Source organism: Cynara cardunculus, assembly GCF_001531365.2.
Source record: "Cynara cardunculus var. scolymus isolate 2C chromosome LG 15, CcrdV1, whole genome shotgun sequence".
Lineage (NCBI taxonomy): Eukaryota > Viridiplantae > Streptophyta > Magnoliopsida > Asterales > Asteraceae > Cynara > Cynara cardunculus.
In genome coordinates this window covers 958,100-976,517 of record NC_037542.1, presented here as the reverse complement: position 1 = coordinate 976,517, position 18,418 = coordinate 958,100, and the positions used below count along the sequence as shown (strand labels likewise).

The 18,418-nt window shown below is 38.6% G+C and overlaps 1 protein-coding gene across 1 annotated transcript in view; it reads left to right on the top strand.

Annotated features, from left to right (window-relative positions):
• Positions 1–1,027: 1,027 nt before the first annotated feature.
• LOC112528783 (trafficking protein particle complex II-specific subunit 120 homolog) overlaps positions 1,028–18,418 on the top strand; it is a 29,338-nt gene continuing 11,947 nt past the window's right edge. The window contains exons 1-6 of the mRNA XM_025139856.1: positions 1,028–1,506; positions 2,375–2,581; positions 2,713–2,895; positions 5,002–5,111; positions 6,101–6,160; positions 10,349–10,637. Coding sequence (XP_024995624.1) covers positions 1,096–1,506; positions 2,375–2,581; positions 2,713–2,895; positions 5,002–5,111; positions 6,101–6,160; positions 10,349–10,637 — 1,260 coding nt within the window. The 5' untranslated portion in view covers positions 1,028–1,095. The remainder of the gene's footprint in view (positions 1,507–2,374; positions 2,582–2,712; positions 2,896–5,001; positions 5,112–6,100; positions 6,161–10,348; positions 10,638–18,418) is intronic.

The following is an 18,418-nucleotide window of genomic DNA, read 5'->3' as shown; positions in this document are numbered from 1 at the left end:
ATCGAGCAGCAAAATCGGAAGCATCAAAATCGGAAACTGTACTAAAGCAAACAAAGCATACAAAATCGAGCAGCAAAATCGGAAGCATCAAAATCAGGAATCAAGCAGCAAAATTGGAAGCATCAAAATCGAGCGAATCGAACATAAGAGCATCAAAATCGAACATAATCTATAGATAAGGAGAAGAGTTTACCTTTGGAGAAGAGAAGATTGGAAATCGAGAAGCAAAATCAGTAGCAAAATCGCCGATTAGGGTTGGAGAAGAGCAAACCTGTCGAGAACGTGGGCTTTACAAGGGTAGCCAGGTCTTTTTTGTTGCTTAATGGGGACAAGTGGTGATATTGGGCTGTGAGATTAAGCCCCTGTCTGGGCGAATAAGCTCGAAGTAAACAGCCTAAAATGGCTGTGCGAATAAGCCGGTTTATCCGGTAAGCTCATTAAGTCACAAGTAAACAGCCCCTTAATGTTCTCTTAAGTCTGAATCGGTCAGACATAAGAGGATTTAGTGTGTTTTTTTCAATTAAGAGCTTAAAAGCTCTTATTAGGTCTGAAAATTTAAGTGGTTGCCAAAACCTCTTATTACCTCTGATTTCAAATCGTCGCCTACCTACTCTGATCTCTTTGCGCTCGATTTCTCTAGATCAACTCTTCTGTCTCGATCTCTCATCTCTCAACTTTGTCAACTGTCGATCCATATCAACTCTCGATCTCTCATCTTCAAACTTCATATTTCAGACGCAAAAAACAAACAGTCTGACTGATTCAGATTTCAGACTTCAGCACAACCTCTTAAAAATCAAAAGTGAATTCAGACTTCAGCACCTTTTAAAAAACAAACGACACCTTACTCTTAATTTTTGTAATCAACAAGCTAAAGACTGGATTTTGAAAAAGTATAAGGACTGAAATCGGAGTTTGTTAAAACATCAGGGACCATTTTGTAAAGAAAGGGTTTGATTCCCATTTCTTCTTCGCTGCAACCGATCCAATGTTGAAGTGAAAAACAACACTCTCGACTGTGTCAACTACCCCTCCGCGCTTCTCCGCCTTCTACTATCGGCTTTCTCCGCCGTCCTCTTCCCGGCAACCGCAACGATGGAGCCTGACGTCAGCATCGACACAAGCTCCATTATCCGGATCGCCGTCCTCCCGATCGGAACAATCCACCTACACCTTTTCCGCAAATACGCCGGGATGCTCGGACGCCACCACAAGATCGAACTCTCAACTATCACTTCTTTCTATACTGAACACCAAAAATCTCCATTTTCTCAACAACCGTGGGAATCCGGTAGCCTAAAGTTCAAGTTCATTGTAGGTGGATCGCCGCCGAGTCCATGGGAGGATTTCCAATCGAACAGGAAAATTCATGGCGTTATCGGAATCTGTCATTGTCCGTCTTCGCCTGATCTCGATAGTGTCGTTGAGCAATTTGCTGCGGCGTGTAAGGGATACTCTTCTTCTCTTGTTCAACGGTGTTTTGCCTTTTCCCCTGGAGATACACAGGTTGTCTTCCCAAATTTTTTAGATGTTGATTTATTTATTTTGAATATTCAATTTACATTGTAGTATCAGGGGAAGGGCATAGCTTAAAGATGTCGTGTTGCAGTCCATGAGAGTCGATCACGGGCACTCTATTTTTGTAGAAGCGAAGATTATTGTTCTTTTGGTTATGAACTGTAGTCCTTGTCCTTCATTGTCTGTCTTCTGCTACTGAACAGGGTTTAATCATTAGCTTCTTTGTGCAACTTCGAACTCGTGCATTTCCTTTTGTTACTGTTTCTTCTTCCTTTGTAGAAGTGTAGGCGGCTTGCAATATTTGTTGCACTTGCAGCATGACACCTATGCTTAAATATTCATAGTTACAATCCTTTTCTTATCTTAATGTGTATTTTTCCTATCACTAAATGCTGGCAGATCAATGGTTGATGCTGTCATAGTTTGGCTAACCAATTGGGGACATGTTAACGTAGGAATTGTTATTATAGTTGCAAAAGCCATAACCTCATTTTCTAAGACCATTAGACCAGTATGGGTGCTGGTGCCACTTAACCATTTGTAGGCTGTAGCAATGATATTGCAAAATTCTTTCCCCTCTTTCATAATGGAGCGTTGGCATGTAGTGCTTTTAACTTGTTAAGTGGACCCTGAGTCTCAAATACTCATCAATATTCGTCTGGATATTTGATCACTGGAAGAGAGAACAGAGTTAAAAGAACTAGGCAGATAACTTCTGGAGCCAGACCTATGATCTGTTTTCATACTCAAGAGATACTCAAATACCAAATGTTTGACTGATTTCTTATATGATCTTAGTCCTAGAAATGATCTTAGTAATAATGGCTCACCTGTGTTTTTGTATCTTCTATTGCAGCTAGCAGATGGGAATAACAAAGGAAATAAATTGGTTTTGTTTCCTCCTGCTGACCAGCGGACTCAGGAAATTCACTTGCAAACAATGATGCAAGATATTGCTGCTTCACTTCTAATGGAATTTGAGAAGTGGGTTCTTCAAGCAGAATCTGGTGGAACCATTCTAAAGACGCCTTTAGATTCTCAAGCCAGTCTCAGCTCAGAGGAGGTTTATGTTTTAGGTGTCCTGATGATTGAATAATTGCTACACTTTTTCCTCCTTCCCAAAGCTACCAAACATTAAATTGCAACTTCATGCTTTAAGAATGCCAACTTAACCAACTTGATCAACTGTTTCAGGTGATCAAAGCAAAAAAGAGGAGACTTGGCCGAGCGCAGAAAACAATCGGAGATTATTGTTTACTAGCTGGATCACCTGTTGATGCCAATGCCCATTATTCTACTGCTTTAGAACTTGCCAGGCTGACTGGGGATTACTTTTGGTATGCTGGCGCATTGGAAGGTGGCGTTTGCGCCTTGCTGGTAAGCATACTAATGGTTAAAGATTCAAAATATATCATATTCATGCGTTAATATTTGGTATCCAGACATGTTTAATATTCATGCTGTTACTTCAGCAGCAATTTTCTCTTGGCCTATTTCTTTTATGTTTGCAAATAAGCATCTGTTAACCTATCCTCCATTCTGAGTGTGCTTGTCTGAGTTTGCATGCTTGCTCATGATGTGACTTATTGTTTTCTCTATGTAATCTGGAAGCCAGGTGTTACTTCTTGTTGTAATGCAGTCAACAAAAACATATGGTAGCGTTAAAGGGAATTTTGTGTATTAACCTCTTATCAGTTTGGAATAAGGAAAAGATGGCATGCATAGATCTACAAGAAGAAACTATGCATGGAAACAACATTGATTTGGATATGGCGTCAGACATGTATCCACACCCTTAGGAAGTCTAAACCTCATTAAAACATAATCCCTCCGGCCGAAAATAAATGTCCACAATGAAAAAGGCTCAAAATGTTAGAAATGTGTAATTATTACACTTCTCAATTAACAAAAGGAGAATTTCACCCTTAATTACAGAGGGAGAAATTTTCTCCATCTCATAATTAAGGGTAGAATGGAAAGGTGTTTACTTGGGACGGAAGGAGTAATACTCAGGAAAAATTTGTTTGAACTTTGAAACAATTTCTCTAAAACTATCTTCGGCAATTCCAGATATTAAATTTTCATAATACCCGATGAAATATAATTGTAAGGTACCGATTCTATAGTTCTGTCATGGTATGCCGAAACTATGATAATTTTAGTCTTAATTTTATGCATGATGCCCCAAATTCCGGGAATTTATTGGAAAAAAAGGCCCGGCTGGGTAGATTTAATTATATATGTCTGAGAAGAGGATATTTTTTTTATTTGCCTAATTTCATGCTTTTTTCAGAGCCAAGTTACAAGAACGTATGATGTTGCAAATCCAATGGCTGCCCTTTTTAGGTTAATAACATCCTTATCAAATCTCTTAGCAGTAGTCAAGTTCAAGTTGCTATATATGCACACACACTATATTATTATAAAGCATTTAGGTAAAAGCCTTAAATATCAAGGGTACAACTTCTATGAAGCATCAAGTACAAATGGTTAATGCATTAAGATTTAAGAGTTGTGGTTTGAAGCATGCCCCACATAGGTGGAGCAACAAAAGGTGGAGTGGGCCCCATGTCTGAAGTTTAAGGCTTTGGTTACAAATCCCCAATAAAATGCACTTTAATTATTTGATTCTTTCTATTGTCTTCTCTTGTTATAGAGCGTAGAAGTGTGAGTTGAATCTTTGGAGAGCGCAGCGGTAATTGGGGGTGGCCTGAGAGATTAGCTTGTGTGATTGTAATACTTTTCACATAGTAGATTTCTATGTGGAGACCTGTGTTTTCAAAAAAATAAGAAAAGGTAAAGTAAAATCAAAATTATCTAGCATATTAGCCATTTGTGTTCAAACATATTTTTTGGACTTCTTTTTAATGAGGAATTGCATTAATTTACCATTCTCAGTTTACCATAAAGTTTTACATTCCGCTTGATCGCATGGGTATAAAACTTCATATATACAATGCAAAACCAAGGATGTTCGGTATTTTCTTTCCTTTTAAATAGGAACACTTTCACTTTAGATTTTATTAATTATTTTATATTTCTAAATTAGAAATTTATAGAAGCTATTCTAAGAGAAAAGATGTTCGTTAAAATAAGAAGAAGATAGATACAGACTATACAAAGTTTTATGCAATAATTATTTGAAAATATCATGGACGTGTGTGATGAACTACTTAGTGGAGAATGGGGGTGAATTTGAACCATTTGGTAGGGCGATAGTTAATCTGGTTTGAGAGTAAAAGGTATCTCCTAGAAGTAAAGAAGCAAAACCTGTTTGTAGCCAGTGAATGCGTGTTCAAAGGCATGGGATTGGCTTTTGCTATCATGTTATATATAAATGAATCTGGTGCAAGATTCTGTGTGTTTTTTATTGGGTCCTGACCAGATGCTGTGTTATAACCTTTGCAATGGTCGATTGCTTACATGATCTTTGCCCATCCAGATATCTTGTAACATTTTTTTGTTGTGTTTATGTGCTATAAGATGGATAAAGCAGTTCAGAGGGATCCAATTATAGAGGAGGAGGTCAAGTATCGTTACAACAGTGTCATCTTGCATTACAGGAAGTCATTTATACAAGACAACGCTCAGAGGTAGATCGTTACACATTATCCACACGGGTAACATCTTTAATATATAGTATATGCACATGTAATAACACTCACTCTGTCACACAAATAGAACATTGTCTATTTGTAGAATGTCTTGTACTTGATACAATATTTATCTTTTTGGAACATTTGAACTTAACTGACCTATTCATCTTCATAGTCATCATTGCAAAGTGACCCTTTAGTTTATGTAATTTGCTGTAAATCAATGTTTGGCTAGTGCTTAACTACTACAAATAAGTGGGCATAGTTCGAAGTCCTTCACTGCTTATGGGATTGAGGGAGTATTCTTGACGCTGCCTCTTTATATATGACACACAATAGCAAGACAATTGTTTAATTCTTCCCTACTGCCATCTCATATGACGATATACTATGATACCTTAAGTCAAACATATGATAGTAAGTCTTACAACATATATGGTTGCTTTATCTGCATAAACTTAATAAGTTTTAGTGGTGCCTAAAGGTACACATTGATGTAATGTGTAACTTTGAACTTATTACTCAAGGACCATCTCATAATTCTATCATCCTTATTGAAAATTCACCTCCCATCAATATCTAAATTGCCCCAATCAATGCCACCATCGACAACTTCATCATTTGTGTCACACTGATTGCTCTAGATCCATCTTTAATCTTATACGCATGTATTATTGAAATGATATTGGTTCTTAGTAGGAAGATGGAGGTGGTGGTGTGGTACTGCTGGTCGGAATGGCAGTTGAATGTTGCAAGAGGTGGGTGGGTGTTATTCAGGGTTTGGTAGGCTAAATCTCTGTGGTAGATCCTTACATTGTTATGCTAACACGAATCACCTTTTTGGGTGCTAAATGCTAATGGAGGTTGTCACTTACACTTTTTGAGAGTTAAATACATATCCTTATATCAGGACTACGTTATTACATCCAGATTGAGATTTTCATGAATAAAACTATTATTTAATTCTGTTCATTTACTTTGTGCAGGGTTTCACCCCTCAGTTTTGAACTGGAAGCTACTTTGAAATTGGCAAGATTCCTATGCAGGTACCATTTCAAGTCTTGTTTGTTAATATGTTTGTAGTAGGTTCTGTGACTGCTCTGGTATGTTCTATGTATTGTCTTTATTCTATGGGACATCAAACTCAGATTAGTTTAAGAATGTAAAGTTATTGTATTCATTTTAGGTATAAGATGGATTCTTCATTAAAAGGCACACTTGTTCATTAGGTAAAGTGTGACTTCAAAGTGATCAACATCAGGAAACCTTTTTATCCTAACTAGTTGGAGTCGGCTAACAAGTGAAACCCAATAAAACTTATGAAGAGGTGAAATTCCCTAGTGTTTTGAGACATGAGTAGCATCATTGTGCACAACCCTATCTAAATCCATATTCTTTGGTAAATTCCACTCACTTATTTCTCTCTCCACTACTTCCATCTGTGTCAATTTTAGCCTACCTCGACCTCTCCAAACAATCTCCTCTTAGCACATTTTTTCTTGAATAGGTGCCATCTCAACATTCTCTCTTGTATCATCATATCACGTCGCATAATTCAATTTTACCTCGATGGCAAATTTTTGCTGCACTCATCTTATGTGCATGTTACGTATAGACGGCCCAACAACTTATTTAGAATGGAACCAACTTTGGATTGGTTCCTATTTTGAGGAACCAAACTTTTAAAATTATCATTTTAGGGTTTAGAATAAACTTTTAATATATTTAAGGGCCTCAATTACCCGGATTACCTACTAATGAATGACATGGTTCAAGTAAATTGCCAACTAAGATTTCATGTCTTATTTTAAAATCAGAGTAAATTACACATTTGGTCCTTTGAGTACGATGTGGCAATGAGATAGAACTGATGTAGCAATAAGGTAGCTTTTAATTTTTTAATTTATAATTTATTTATTATTTATCTTCTTTGTTCATTTCCAACTGTTCCTCCCAACGTGTCATTTAGGGATATAACCTTAAATGAGTTGACCACCCCATACACCACAAATCACCACCTTGTAGAAGAGTATATCATGAACTTTCAAAAACAATAACATAATATTAAATATTGAACAAAGATGATAATTTTGAAAGTTAGTTCCCCAAAATAGGAATTAGCTCAAAGTTGGTTCTATTTTGATGCGTTTTTCCCTTATGTAAAGTGTGACGTTAAAGTGATCAACATCATAAAACCTTTTTATTCGTAACTAGTTGGAGTAGGCTAAAAAGTGAAACCCAATAGAATTTATGAAGAGGTGAATTCCCTAGTGTTTTGAGACATGAGTATCATCATTGTGCACAACCCTATCTAAACCCATATTCTTTGGTTAATTCCACGCACTTGTATCTCTCTCTTCACTACTTCCATCTGTGTCATTCTTAGCCTATCGACCTCTCCAAACAATCTCCTCTTAGTACGCTTTTTCTTGAACAGTTGCAATCTCAACATTCTCTCTTGTATCATCATATCTAGTCACATAATTCAATTTTACCCTTGATGTCACATTTTTGCTACACTCATCTTATGTGCATGTTACGTTTAGACAACCCAACTTGTCATTCTGATAAGAGTTGATAAAAGGTTGCCAAGATTAGAGTATTAAAACCTTACAGCTTTCGAGAGGTTGCAGTCTCTCCTTATTCAATTTGTAGAGAATTGAATTATAATAAATTGATCTCCCCTCCAAAAAGGTAAACAATGAAGGTATTTAAACTAATAAATAAAAAAGACTCCTAGAATAAAAGGGATCCTAAACAAATAAAACAATTAAAATAAACATAAGATAGTTATCTGTAAACTTGAGGACTTATGACTTATCCAAAACTTGTTTTATCTTTATCTTATTAATCTGCCCTCCTCTCTTTCCTTCTTGAATATGTCTTTATACTCTGAAGTCTACCACATTCCTTCATCCTATAAAAGTTGCCTTTTCAGCTTTATTAGGACTTCTGAATCCCCATAAGAACAATGAAACTTGTTTTCCAAAACTACTTGCAGTACAAACATGCTACTTCAAAGTGAAATAAAAAATCAGTTTCTTTTAAGGGTATAACAATACTTTGAAGTTCAGAAGGCATTGAATAATAAATGATTAAATGATTTAGTTTATCCTGTGAATATGAATTAGTCTGTTTTCTCTCCTCTTGCTAATTGGTAATCACCCATTCAACAAACTTCGTTGTCTAACCATATTAAGAACCCAAATAATTATCAAAGGACTATTTCACCAGACCAGAGTTCCATAAAGTATTATGTAAATATGCCACGAAATGAAGTTTGGAACTGCAACCATTTGGGAATTCAGCATGGCATCAAGTTCATTGCATGGAAAACTATAATATGCCAATAGCTAACACATAACTACAACTGAAAATTTTGTAGCGGCTATCGTGTGTAATTTTGATCTTGTTATCGACTCATATAGCATTAAGCAAAAGACTGTCTTGGATGAACATCATGGGGCTTTCATAGAATGTATGACCTATTATCTCACTCATAATGAGGACAGTGACAGTGGAAACAAGACTAGAGGCGGAGGATCAAAGAGATTCAGGAGACAATGATGACAAAGCAAATACCACCCATGTCTTTCTTTTTCTACAATATTGAATCCAACTTCTATACTGCACTAGAACGAACAAATTTGTCAACTAAGCTAGCTCCAATAATATCATAGTTATATCTTGTTAAAACAAAAAGAATGCTTTTCATTTTACTTATTGTAGAATCTTCCTCTTTTACCATCTTTTTGTACTTGGCATCATTCTTAATTTTAAAGACATGTGGTTTTCAGAAGTCGTTTCACCTCATCTATGATGAACTTCTCTGATGTTCATCAGTGTTCATTTTTCACTTGGAATTAGGCTTATAACCATGCCTTATTTCATACCTAGTTCATGATGTCCATTTGTGTTAAGCGATCTAATTAGTCCTTTATGTAGAAAAAAAACACATTTCTTATCTGTGACCATAGCATGAAATATGTACTACTCTGTTAATATTATTCATCGTTATTAACGAGTTCATATTATTAATGGAGCCAGTAAAACTTCTCAGCAGAAATGTTGAAAATTAATTGCCATTTCTTTAAGTTTATCCGGAGAGAAGTAGGTTTGCATTTATTGATCAGGAATAGTAGTGGATGATAACAATCCTGTCATCTAGCAGGGCTAGTAGACGTAATATATTTATAGGTGCATGTCTTCTGAAAAATAAATAATAAAAATAATACATACTGGCAATATGGCATCGGCCATCTCAAATTTGACCTGCGGGGATGCTAATTCTATTTGAAAATACGAGAGGGTAAGGGTTGACCGAACACATCAAATTTATTAAGGGATACACATATATGTTTGACATGAGGACACTAGAACACACATATCAAGGACGAGGCCTTTGGATGATCGGTACTTCAATTTTGTTTGACTGGAGTACTTGTATCTACATGTTAGATTGCGAATAGTTCTAATGCTCATTTTTTTGTCATAAACCAAAAGATTTTTACTTGTAATACTGCTGAATCTAAATCATTGAAATAAGGTTCAATCTGCCCAACTAAATTTGAACTTGAGAGTTACTCCTTCGGAGATAATTGGTTGGAAAGAAGTCGACTGTGAAGTCTGAATCTTTGTGTTGGTATAGAGTGCCTTCTTTTTATTAAAACTATAAAGATCTTTTAGCCGAAACATAGCTGACAGTGGTGAACGATCTTGAATTCTGCATTATTCAACTTATAATAGATACAATGTAAGGCTTGGGCTTGTGATCTGGTGGGCTTTGGTATGATGTGATATATGTGGCGTAATATATGTTCTTGTTTTCTAAGATTTGATACTTGATATTTGTTCTTGGAGGATTTGTTATTGTCGTACCTGTTGGGATATGACTTATGCAACTGTGAAGACTGCTCTTTTTTGCAGGAAATATAAAATGTATATCCACTTTTTGGCGCTTTTTCCTTCATTATTTCTTTAGTCTTTGGTATCTAATTTTTGTTTCTCCTTATATTATCTCTCCTAAATTCAGATTTCCATGCACTTGTTTGTATATCTACCGAGATTCTTTTTGTGTTTATTAGTGTTCTTTGAATCTAATGAGGTATCAGCAGTCTTTGTCAAGCCATTGGGATTTTTCATCTTGTGTATATAATATATCCGTAAGAAGTTAAATCTGTATGAGCATTGTTCTTAGTTATAGGTTTCATATGTCATCTTCATGTAATTGACAGACGAGAGCTGGCTAAGGAGGTAGTGGAGCTTTTGACTTCTGCTGCAGATGGAGCAAAATCTTTGATTGATGCAAGTGATAGATTAATATTATACATCGAGATAGCTCGTCTATATGGAACTCTTGGCTACCATAGGAAAGCTGCCTTTTTTTCCAGGCAGGTGGCTCAGCTATATTTGCAACAAGAAAACAGTTTGGCTGCTATTAGTGCCATGCAAGTATTGGCGCTGACTACAAAAGCTTATCGTGTTCAAAGTAGAGCTTCCATTCCAAAACACGCTATTTACAATGTGAGTTTCTTATCACAAATTTATTGAGACTCCCTTTTAGCATATGATGCATCTTGGGGCACTTGAAATGAACTGAAAGCTGTTAACATGTGACAATATCACAACCACATGCTAGTTGATGGAGCATAGTACTCCTTTGGGCTGTTGTTCTAATTGCATCTAGAGGCATTATACTTGATTTTATATTCATGTGTCTTGTGGACTTTTTTGGTCATGTGTACCCAATATAGTGGCCCTTCTAATGATTTTTGTTAAAACCAAATGTCTAAAAGAGAATATGGTGTTAGGCCAGTAAAATTTTGCATGCTTTAATCTCCCCTCCTCTTGTCCATTCATGAATGTCTCCAGTTGCATGTAAAGATCAAGAAGTCAATAGAGACTTTTATGCAAAAATGAAAACAAGCAGAATGCAAATTGGAATTTTGATGCAAAATTGGTACTATAATCAATGAACAATCAGTTTCTTCAACGCTTCCAAAGGTGAATTTGAATGATAGAAGCCAATAATACAACAATATCTCTATGAGTTTAGGTTGTTTTGAACAAATTTGTTGCTCATTTGATTCATTTTTCATCATTTATTCAATCTTAACTCATCTTTTCTATCAATTTCATGTTTTGATTGGTCAATTTAATCAAATATGAAAACTTTTTAGCCTTTGAAGAACACAAACTGTTCTTGAAGTTCTTGATGGTTTTTGATCAAATTAGGTTGATTTGATTCAGTTTCTATGTTAATTATTTCATTATAAGTGTTTCTAATCACATTGTGATCATAACTTTAAAAGATTATCAAGTTTTGGACAAATTTGAAGAAATTTGAGTTCTTGAAGTAGCCGACCAGTTTTGTAAACTGGTCGATAGTCCTGAACTCCTTCGACCCCTTATTTATATTGATGTAAGACTGCTAACTGACTTTCTATCCTTGCTTCACCTACTTATACTACTGCATAAACACTTGTACTCACGTACCACAACCTACCCCTTTTGACAAATTGACTACTAACCCCAACCATTTATTTTGACAATATGACCCTCAGTGTATAACAAGTTATTGTTATACCATGGTATGGCTGGAGGTCAACTGGTCAATCTAGGTAGGCTGTGGACAGTTGGTTAGTTGTAATACGCCGTAGTGGTGTAGTGGGGTGGGTGTAGTTGGTTAGGGGAATAAGTCAATGTTTGGGGTAGTATAAATAGAGGTGAGGGATATAGTGGTAGACATGATTTTGGTATTACTTCGAATTACTGGAACCTTCTATAAATCATACGATTCTAATAGAAATTACTCATTTAATTCAATTGGTGTGCATCAATTGGCATTAAAGCAACGTTCATGGGTGATTGAGGAGTGTGGCTTTAAGAATCAATGAAAGAGAAGGGAGAATGGGTTCTGAGCAGGCCAAGGTTAGTTCACTGAAACATGATGTACCATTGGTAATTCGTAAGCTTGAATTATTAATCAGATGCACAAAGAGGCAGCAACAAAATCAACGATGCCATGACGTCTTGAGGAGGAAGAGGTGCCGTTGACGGGCAGGAGATCATTGGGGAACCACGCTGGAACTAGGGGAAAATGGAGATTGTTTGCATTGAAGAACAAAAAGACGGAGATACCAAATTTTTGATGATAATAACTCTGATGGTTGGATTTCAAGTGCATAAAGGCATTTTACCCTACATTAACTCACAAATGAGGAGTAGATAGAAGTGGCAAAGATCTCTTTTGAAGACTTTGTCTTGTGGTGGTTCATTAGGAACATATACTTTGTTCTGTTATGAGGTAGGAAAAACTTAACACAATGATGTTGAGATAGTTTCAATCGACCATGCAGGGATCCTTACACAAGCAACTTTTTGGCATTTAAGTAGGACGAGGATGTGGAGTAATACAAAAGACGATTTTTATCGTTGGCGGCACTTTGGGACAATGCATCGAAATAAGTTTTTAAGTAAATTTGTGAACGGTTTAAATCCCATGGTACGAGTTGAGGTGATAATGGTATCACTTGTTAGTTTGAGCGGTGTGATGCAATTAGCAATTATAATATAGGATGAATAGGGTGATTAGTTGAACTAAGATGCAAAGTATGTGGGGCCAAGTAAGTAGAAAATTTAGAAGGGAACATAAGAGAAGGGAGGTTTTCGGGTGTTACGGATCCAATTGTTATGGACCTAAGCCCACATAAACCAAATATTTTAAAGGTATATTCTAGAAGGTCCAAAAGGGTAGAAAAGGAAAGTGGCTAAGAATGTTTGTTGGAGGAGTGGTGCTTAAATAAGGAGGGGGCTGGAAGGAGTAGTCATTCTGTTATTTTTCCTAAAATGTAATTGGCTCTTTGCATAGGCTTAGAGAGAGGGAAGTTTTCTCTGGATTCCCTGTTTGTTTTCAGCTTTTGCATTCAATTAAAATCAGCCGACTTACCCCTTCTCAACTCTGTCTTCTAATTTTCTTATTAATCTGATAATTGTTCTTCATCACTGGTCCCGGACCTGCTGTATGTCCATGGAAACCAGAGCTCAACAAACCTGTCTCGATCAACATGAGGAACAACTCTAGAAACTTCAGTCGGATGTTCTGGAAATCAAAACCGTAATTAAGGTTTATCTATTTGAGTCGATCATTTCGTAGATTATTGGAACCCACCAACGAACTCATCTGTCCAACTAGCTGGAGGGCGATCGTGCGGAGGAGGAATTTCGCAAAATCGTCATGTCCTGGGTCAAACAACAACGTAAGCAGACTACTTCGGATGTTGGTGGACCGTCGATGGTGTCCGGTGGCTCTCCCCTCATTCCGACATCGTTGGTGGGTGATGTCCTGGTGACTCAGAGCAGGGGAATCTCCAATTTGGGTTTTTCAACAGGAGGATTTACGATGGCGTCGGGTGGGAGTCCTGCACTTATCGGCCCACAATCGGGATCTCCACAAGGATTTCCTTGGGCCGCAAAAAAAATCAAGTTGCCGGAATTTCATGGTTTTGATCCACAGGGGTGGATTAAGAAGGCGGAATTGTATTTTGATATTCATGGTACGCCTCTTCATCTTCGCATTCATTTGGCGCAGTTAAGTATGGAAGGCGTCGCTCAACACTGGTTCACAATTGTTAGTCAGATTTATGATTCGATCACGTGGGAACAGTTCACCCGGGAGCTGTTACTGCGTTTTAGTGGCCTCGAAATTCAGAACCCATATGAGCAGCTCACAACGATTAAACAGGTATCCTCTATTCATGATTACATAGATGATTTTGAGTACTTGTTATCTTTGGTTCCCTGTTTGCTGGAATCTCAATCTATGGGTTATTTTGTTGCGGGCCTACGGGATGAGGTTAAACGATGGGTACGTCTACATCGTCCTCAATCCCGCCTTGATGCTATGTATTTAGCCAAGGATGTAGAGGCGATGATCTCGCCCGACAACATGGCGTTATCTCGATTTCGTTACCAAGGTGGGGGTGGAGTAAATACCGGGTACTCTTATGATACTCGACCCACTTCGTTGGGCCACTGTGAGTTTAAAGGGCCCAATGTTTCCTCTAATGGCCATAAGAACACGCTTCACCGGCCGGATTCAGGTCGGTTAATTCCGGTTCACGTGTTCCCGGAGCATCTTCACTCAACAATGGTCAGCTCCTTAATCGCAATCGGGGGGTCCGATCACTTACTCGCACAGAATGGGAGGAGAGGCGAAAGAAGGGGTTATGTTTCCGTTGTGGACAACAATTCGGTCCAACTCATAMATGTCCGRAAGGAAAGYTGCGGGTACTTTTGTTGGGTGAGGATGARTYARTRGGCGATGATGGTGAAATTCAGGTGCTGGATACGATCGATGATCAGGTGGGTCAYGRTGAAGCCGATGTTCYTGTCGGGTTATGTTCCRCGTTGGAATTTTTAGAAGTTTCGTCTAATTCGTCGACCGGTGGGACAACCTTGAAAATTGAAGGGGCAATTTCCGGCATTCCTGTGGTAATTTTGGTAGACAGCGGAGCCACCCATAACTTCGTCTCACGGAAATTAGTAACGGCTTTGGGGTTGCCTGCTAGTTTCTTTTCGGGTATCAACATTCAGTTGGGCGATGGCCATAAGATTTTTGTTAATCAGTGTTGTTCGAACTTGAAAGTGTGGGTGGGAACTTGTGAATTTGATGTTGAAGCGTTGGTGTTTGATATGGGAATTTAGATATGGTGCTGGGTATCGAATGGCTCAAAACGCTGGGTGAAGTTATTCATAATTGGGAACGATCGTCGATGCGTTTTCAATATTAGGGCGCTGAGGTACACCTCCAAGGTCTTGGAAAATCTCAAGGATCGCAATCGTCGCTTCATACTTGGTTATCTTCGATGGTTACATCTCCTTCTCTTATAACAACGGATCGGGGGCGATCTAAATCGGCAGAGGTTGAGGCGTTGTCCATAACCCAACATCGAGATTTACAGACACTATTCGACAGCTTTGCGGTTGTGTTTCGTGAACCGACAGGTCTGACACCCGAACGTACTCATGATCATCGAATTTCGTTGATTATTCCGCATGAGCCAACCTGTGTTCGCCCTTATCGATATGAAGTACAGGAATTACTGAAATTGGGAATGATTCGTCCAAGCAAGAGCGCCTTTTCGAGCCCCGTTATATTGGTACGAAAGAAAGATCACTCATGGCGTATGTGTGTTGACTATCGGGCACTTAACAAAGCTACTATTCCCGATAAATTTCCCATTCCGGTAGTGGACGAGCTCATTGATGAGTTAAAAGGTGCCCAGTTTTTTTCAAAATTGGACTTGAAATCGGGGTATAACCAGATTAGGATGACGCCAGACAGTATTGAGAAGACTGCTTTCCGCACCCATGACGGTCATTACGAGTATTTGGTAATGCCATTTGGGCTTACAAATGCTCCGGCGACTTTTCAAGCTGTGATGAATGATATTTTTCGTCCATTATTACGCAAGTACGTGGTTGTTTTCTTCGACGATATTCTTGTATACAACCCTTCTTGGTCTAGGCATGTGGACGATTTGCGGGTGGTGCTTCAAATATTATTGGCTAATCAATCTGTGGTTAACCAAAAGAAGTGTTCGTTTGGCAAACAGTCAATCGAGAATTTGGGCCATATAATCAGCGGCAGCGGAGTTGCAATGGATCCCAAAAAGATCGAAGCAGTTTTAGCATGGCCAATATCCGAACAATTAAAAGGGTTGCGAGGTTTTTTAGGCCTCACGGGGTACTATCGGAAGTTTGTTCGACACTACGGAAGTATTGCGAAACCCTTGACGGATTTAACGAAGAAAGATTCCTTCTCTTGGAACTCGGATGCCCAACAAGCATTTGATGCCTTGAAAAATGCTTTGGTCACGACTCCATTATTGCCTTTCCCAGATTTCCAACTTCCATTTATTGTGGAATGTGATGCTTCGGGCAAAGGAATTGGGGTTGTGTTAATGCAACAACAGCGTCCAATTGCTTACTTTAGTAAGGCGTTAAGTGAGCATAATTTGGCGAAGTCTGCTTACGAACAGGAGATCATGGCGTTGGTTTTGGCGGTACAACATTGGCGTTCCTATTTATTAGGAACTCGTTTCACGGTTTATACCGACCAAAAGAGTTTGAAGTTTTTACTTCAACAGCGGGTAACAAGTCCGGATCAACAAAATTGGGTGGCGAAATTACTGGGTTATCAATTTGAAATTTGTTATAAACCGGGACGCGAGAATAGAGCGGCTGATGCCTTGTCACGTCGGGCTGAAGAAGGCGAGTTACACTCAATCGTGTCGTACCCAATTTGGCTGCAAGGGGCTCAGATTATTGACGAAGCCAGAAACGATACGGAAATTCAGCAAATTATTCACGATTTGCAACGCGATCAGGCGAGCCACTCCGGTTATTCGGTTCGTCATGGCATTTTGTTTTACAAAGATTGTTTGGTCATTTCGCGAGTTTCTAAGTTTATTCCTTCATTGCTCGAGGAATTCCATAAATCGGCATCCGGAGGTCATTCTGGCTATTATCGCACTTATCGACGTTTGGCTTCTACTTTGTATTGGCCGGGAATGATAGCGGCTGTCCAGCAGTTTGTTAAAGCTTGTGACTTATGCCAATGTTGTAAGGCTAGCTCTACTTCTCCGGGTGGTCTCTTACAGCCATTAGATATTCCTGATGCAATTTGGGAACATCTATTGATGGACTTCATTTTGGGATTGCCCAAATCTAAAGGTTATGTTGCAGTGTTAGTAGTGGTGGATAGACTCTCAAAGTACAACCATTTCATACTCTTAAAACATCCTTATACGGCAAAGTCAATCGCTGAAATTTTTGTTCGTGAAGTCGTTCGTCATCACGGGATTCTGAAGTCCATCGTTAGCGATCGTGACCCATTATTTTTGAGTCACTTTTGGCAAGAAATTTTTCGATTGCAAGGTACTCAGTTGCGTATGAGTTCCGCTTACCATCCAGAATCGGATGGCCAAACTGAGGTTATTAACCGTTGCTTGGAGACGTATTTACGGTGTTTCGCAATCGATCAACCACGTTCGTGGTCTATCTGGATTCCGTGGGCAGAGTTTTGGTACAACTCTTCCTTTCATGGGACTGCGGGTACCTCTCCTTTCGAGGTGGTGTATGGGCGTAAATCTCCTACCGTAATTCAATTTATTCCCGGCGAAGTTAGAGTGGAGGCTGTGGGTCAAGAGTTGCGGGATCGAGATGAGGCTATTAAGCAACTAAAGGTCCATTTGTTGCGGGCTCAATCGATAATGAAAAATCAAGCGGATAAGAAACGTCGAGAGGTGAATTTTCATGTGGGCGAATGGGTTTATGTAAAATTGAAGCCGTATCGACAAATGTCAGTTGCTCCTCGTATACATCAGAAATTGACAACAAGATTTTTTGGGCCGTTTAAAATTGTGGACCGAATTGGACCAGTCGCTTACAAATTGGAGTTGCCGGTTTCCTCGAAAGTACACCCGGTTTTTCATGTTTTATTGTTAAAGAAAGCCGTACTGTCAAATGCAGTGGAGCAAAATTTTCCCCGGAGTTGGAGGTCAACACAGCTGATATGTTGTTTCCAGTTGCTATACTTGCGGAGCGTACGGTGGGATCTTACAATGATTCGGTGTTACAATGGTTAATCCAATGGAAGGATCGTTCCGTGGACGAGGCAACATGGGAAGATGCGTTGGTTATTAAAGGCCAATTTCCGGATGTAGGTCTTGAGGACAAGGCTTTAATTGAAGGGCGGAGTAATGTTACAGATCCAATTGTTATGGACCTAAGCCCACATAAACCAAATATTTTAAAGGTATATTCTAGAAGGTCCAAAAGGGTAGAAAAGGAAAGTGGCTAAGAATGTTTGTTGGAGGAGTGGTGCTTAAATAAGGAGGGGGCTGGAAGGAGTAGTCATTCGGTTATTTTTCCTAAAATGTAATTGGCTCTTTGCATAGGCTTAGAGGGAGGGAAGTTTTCCCTGGATTCCCTGTTTGTTTTCAGCTTTTGCATTCAATTAAAATCAGCCGACTTACTCCTTCTCAACTCTGTCTTCTAATTTTCTTATTAATCTGATAATTGTTCTTCATCATCGGGTATGTAGTGGGGGTTAGAAACACAGGGCACAAGGCACACTAGAAGGGGAAAATGAGTATAGGCGACTCTCCGATAGTGAGCTTCAACAGGGAAGGGCACAAGGTTTGTGTTACTGATAACGTGTTACTAGTGTGTTATACCCTGGGGTCAAATAGTGAATAGTGGTAGGCTGGGTCAAAGTGTCAACATTTGTAGGCTGTGAG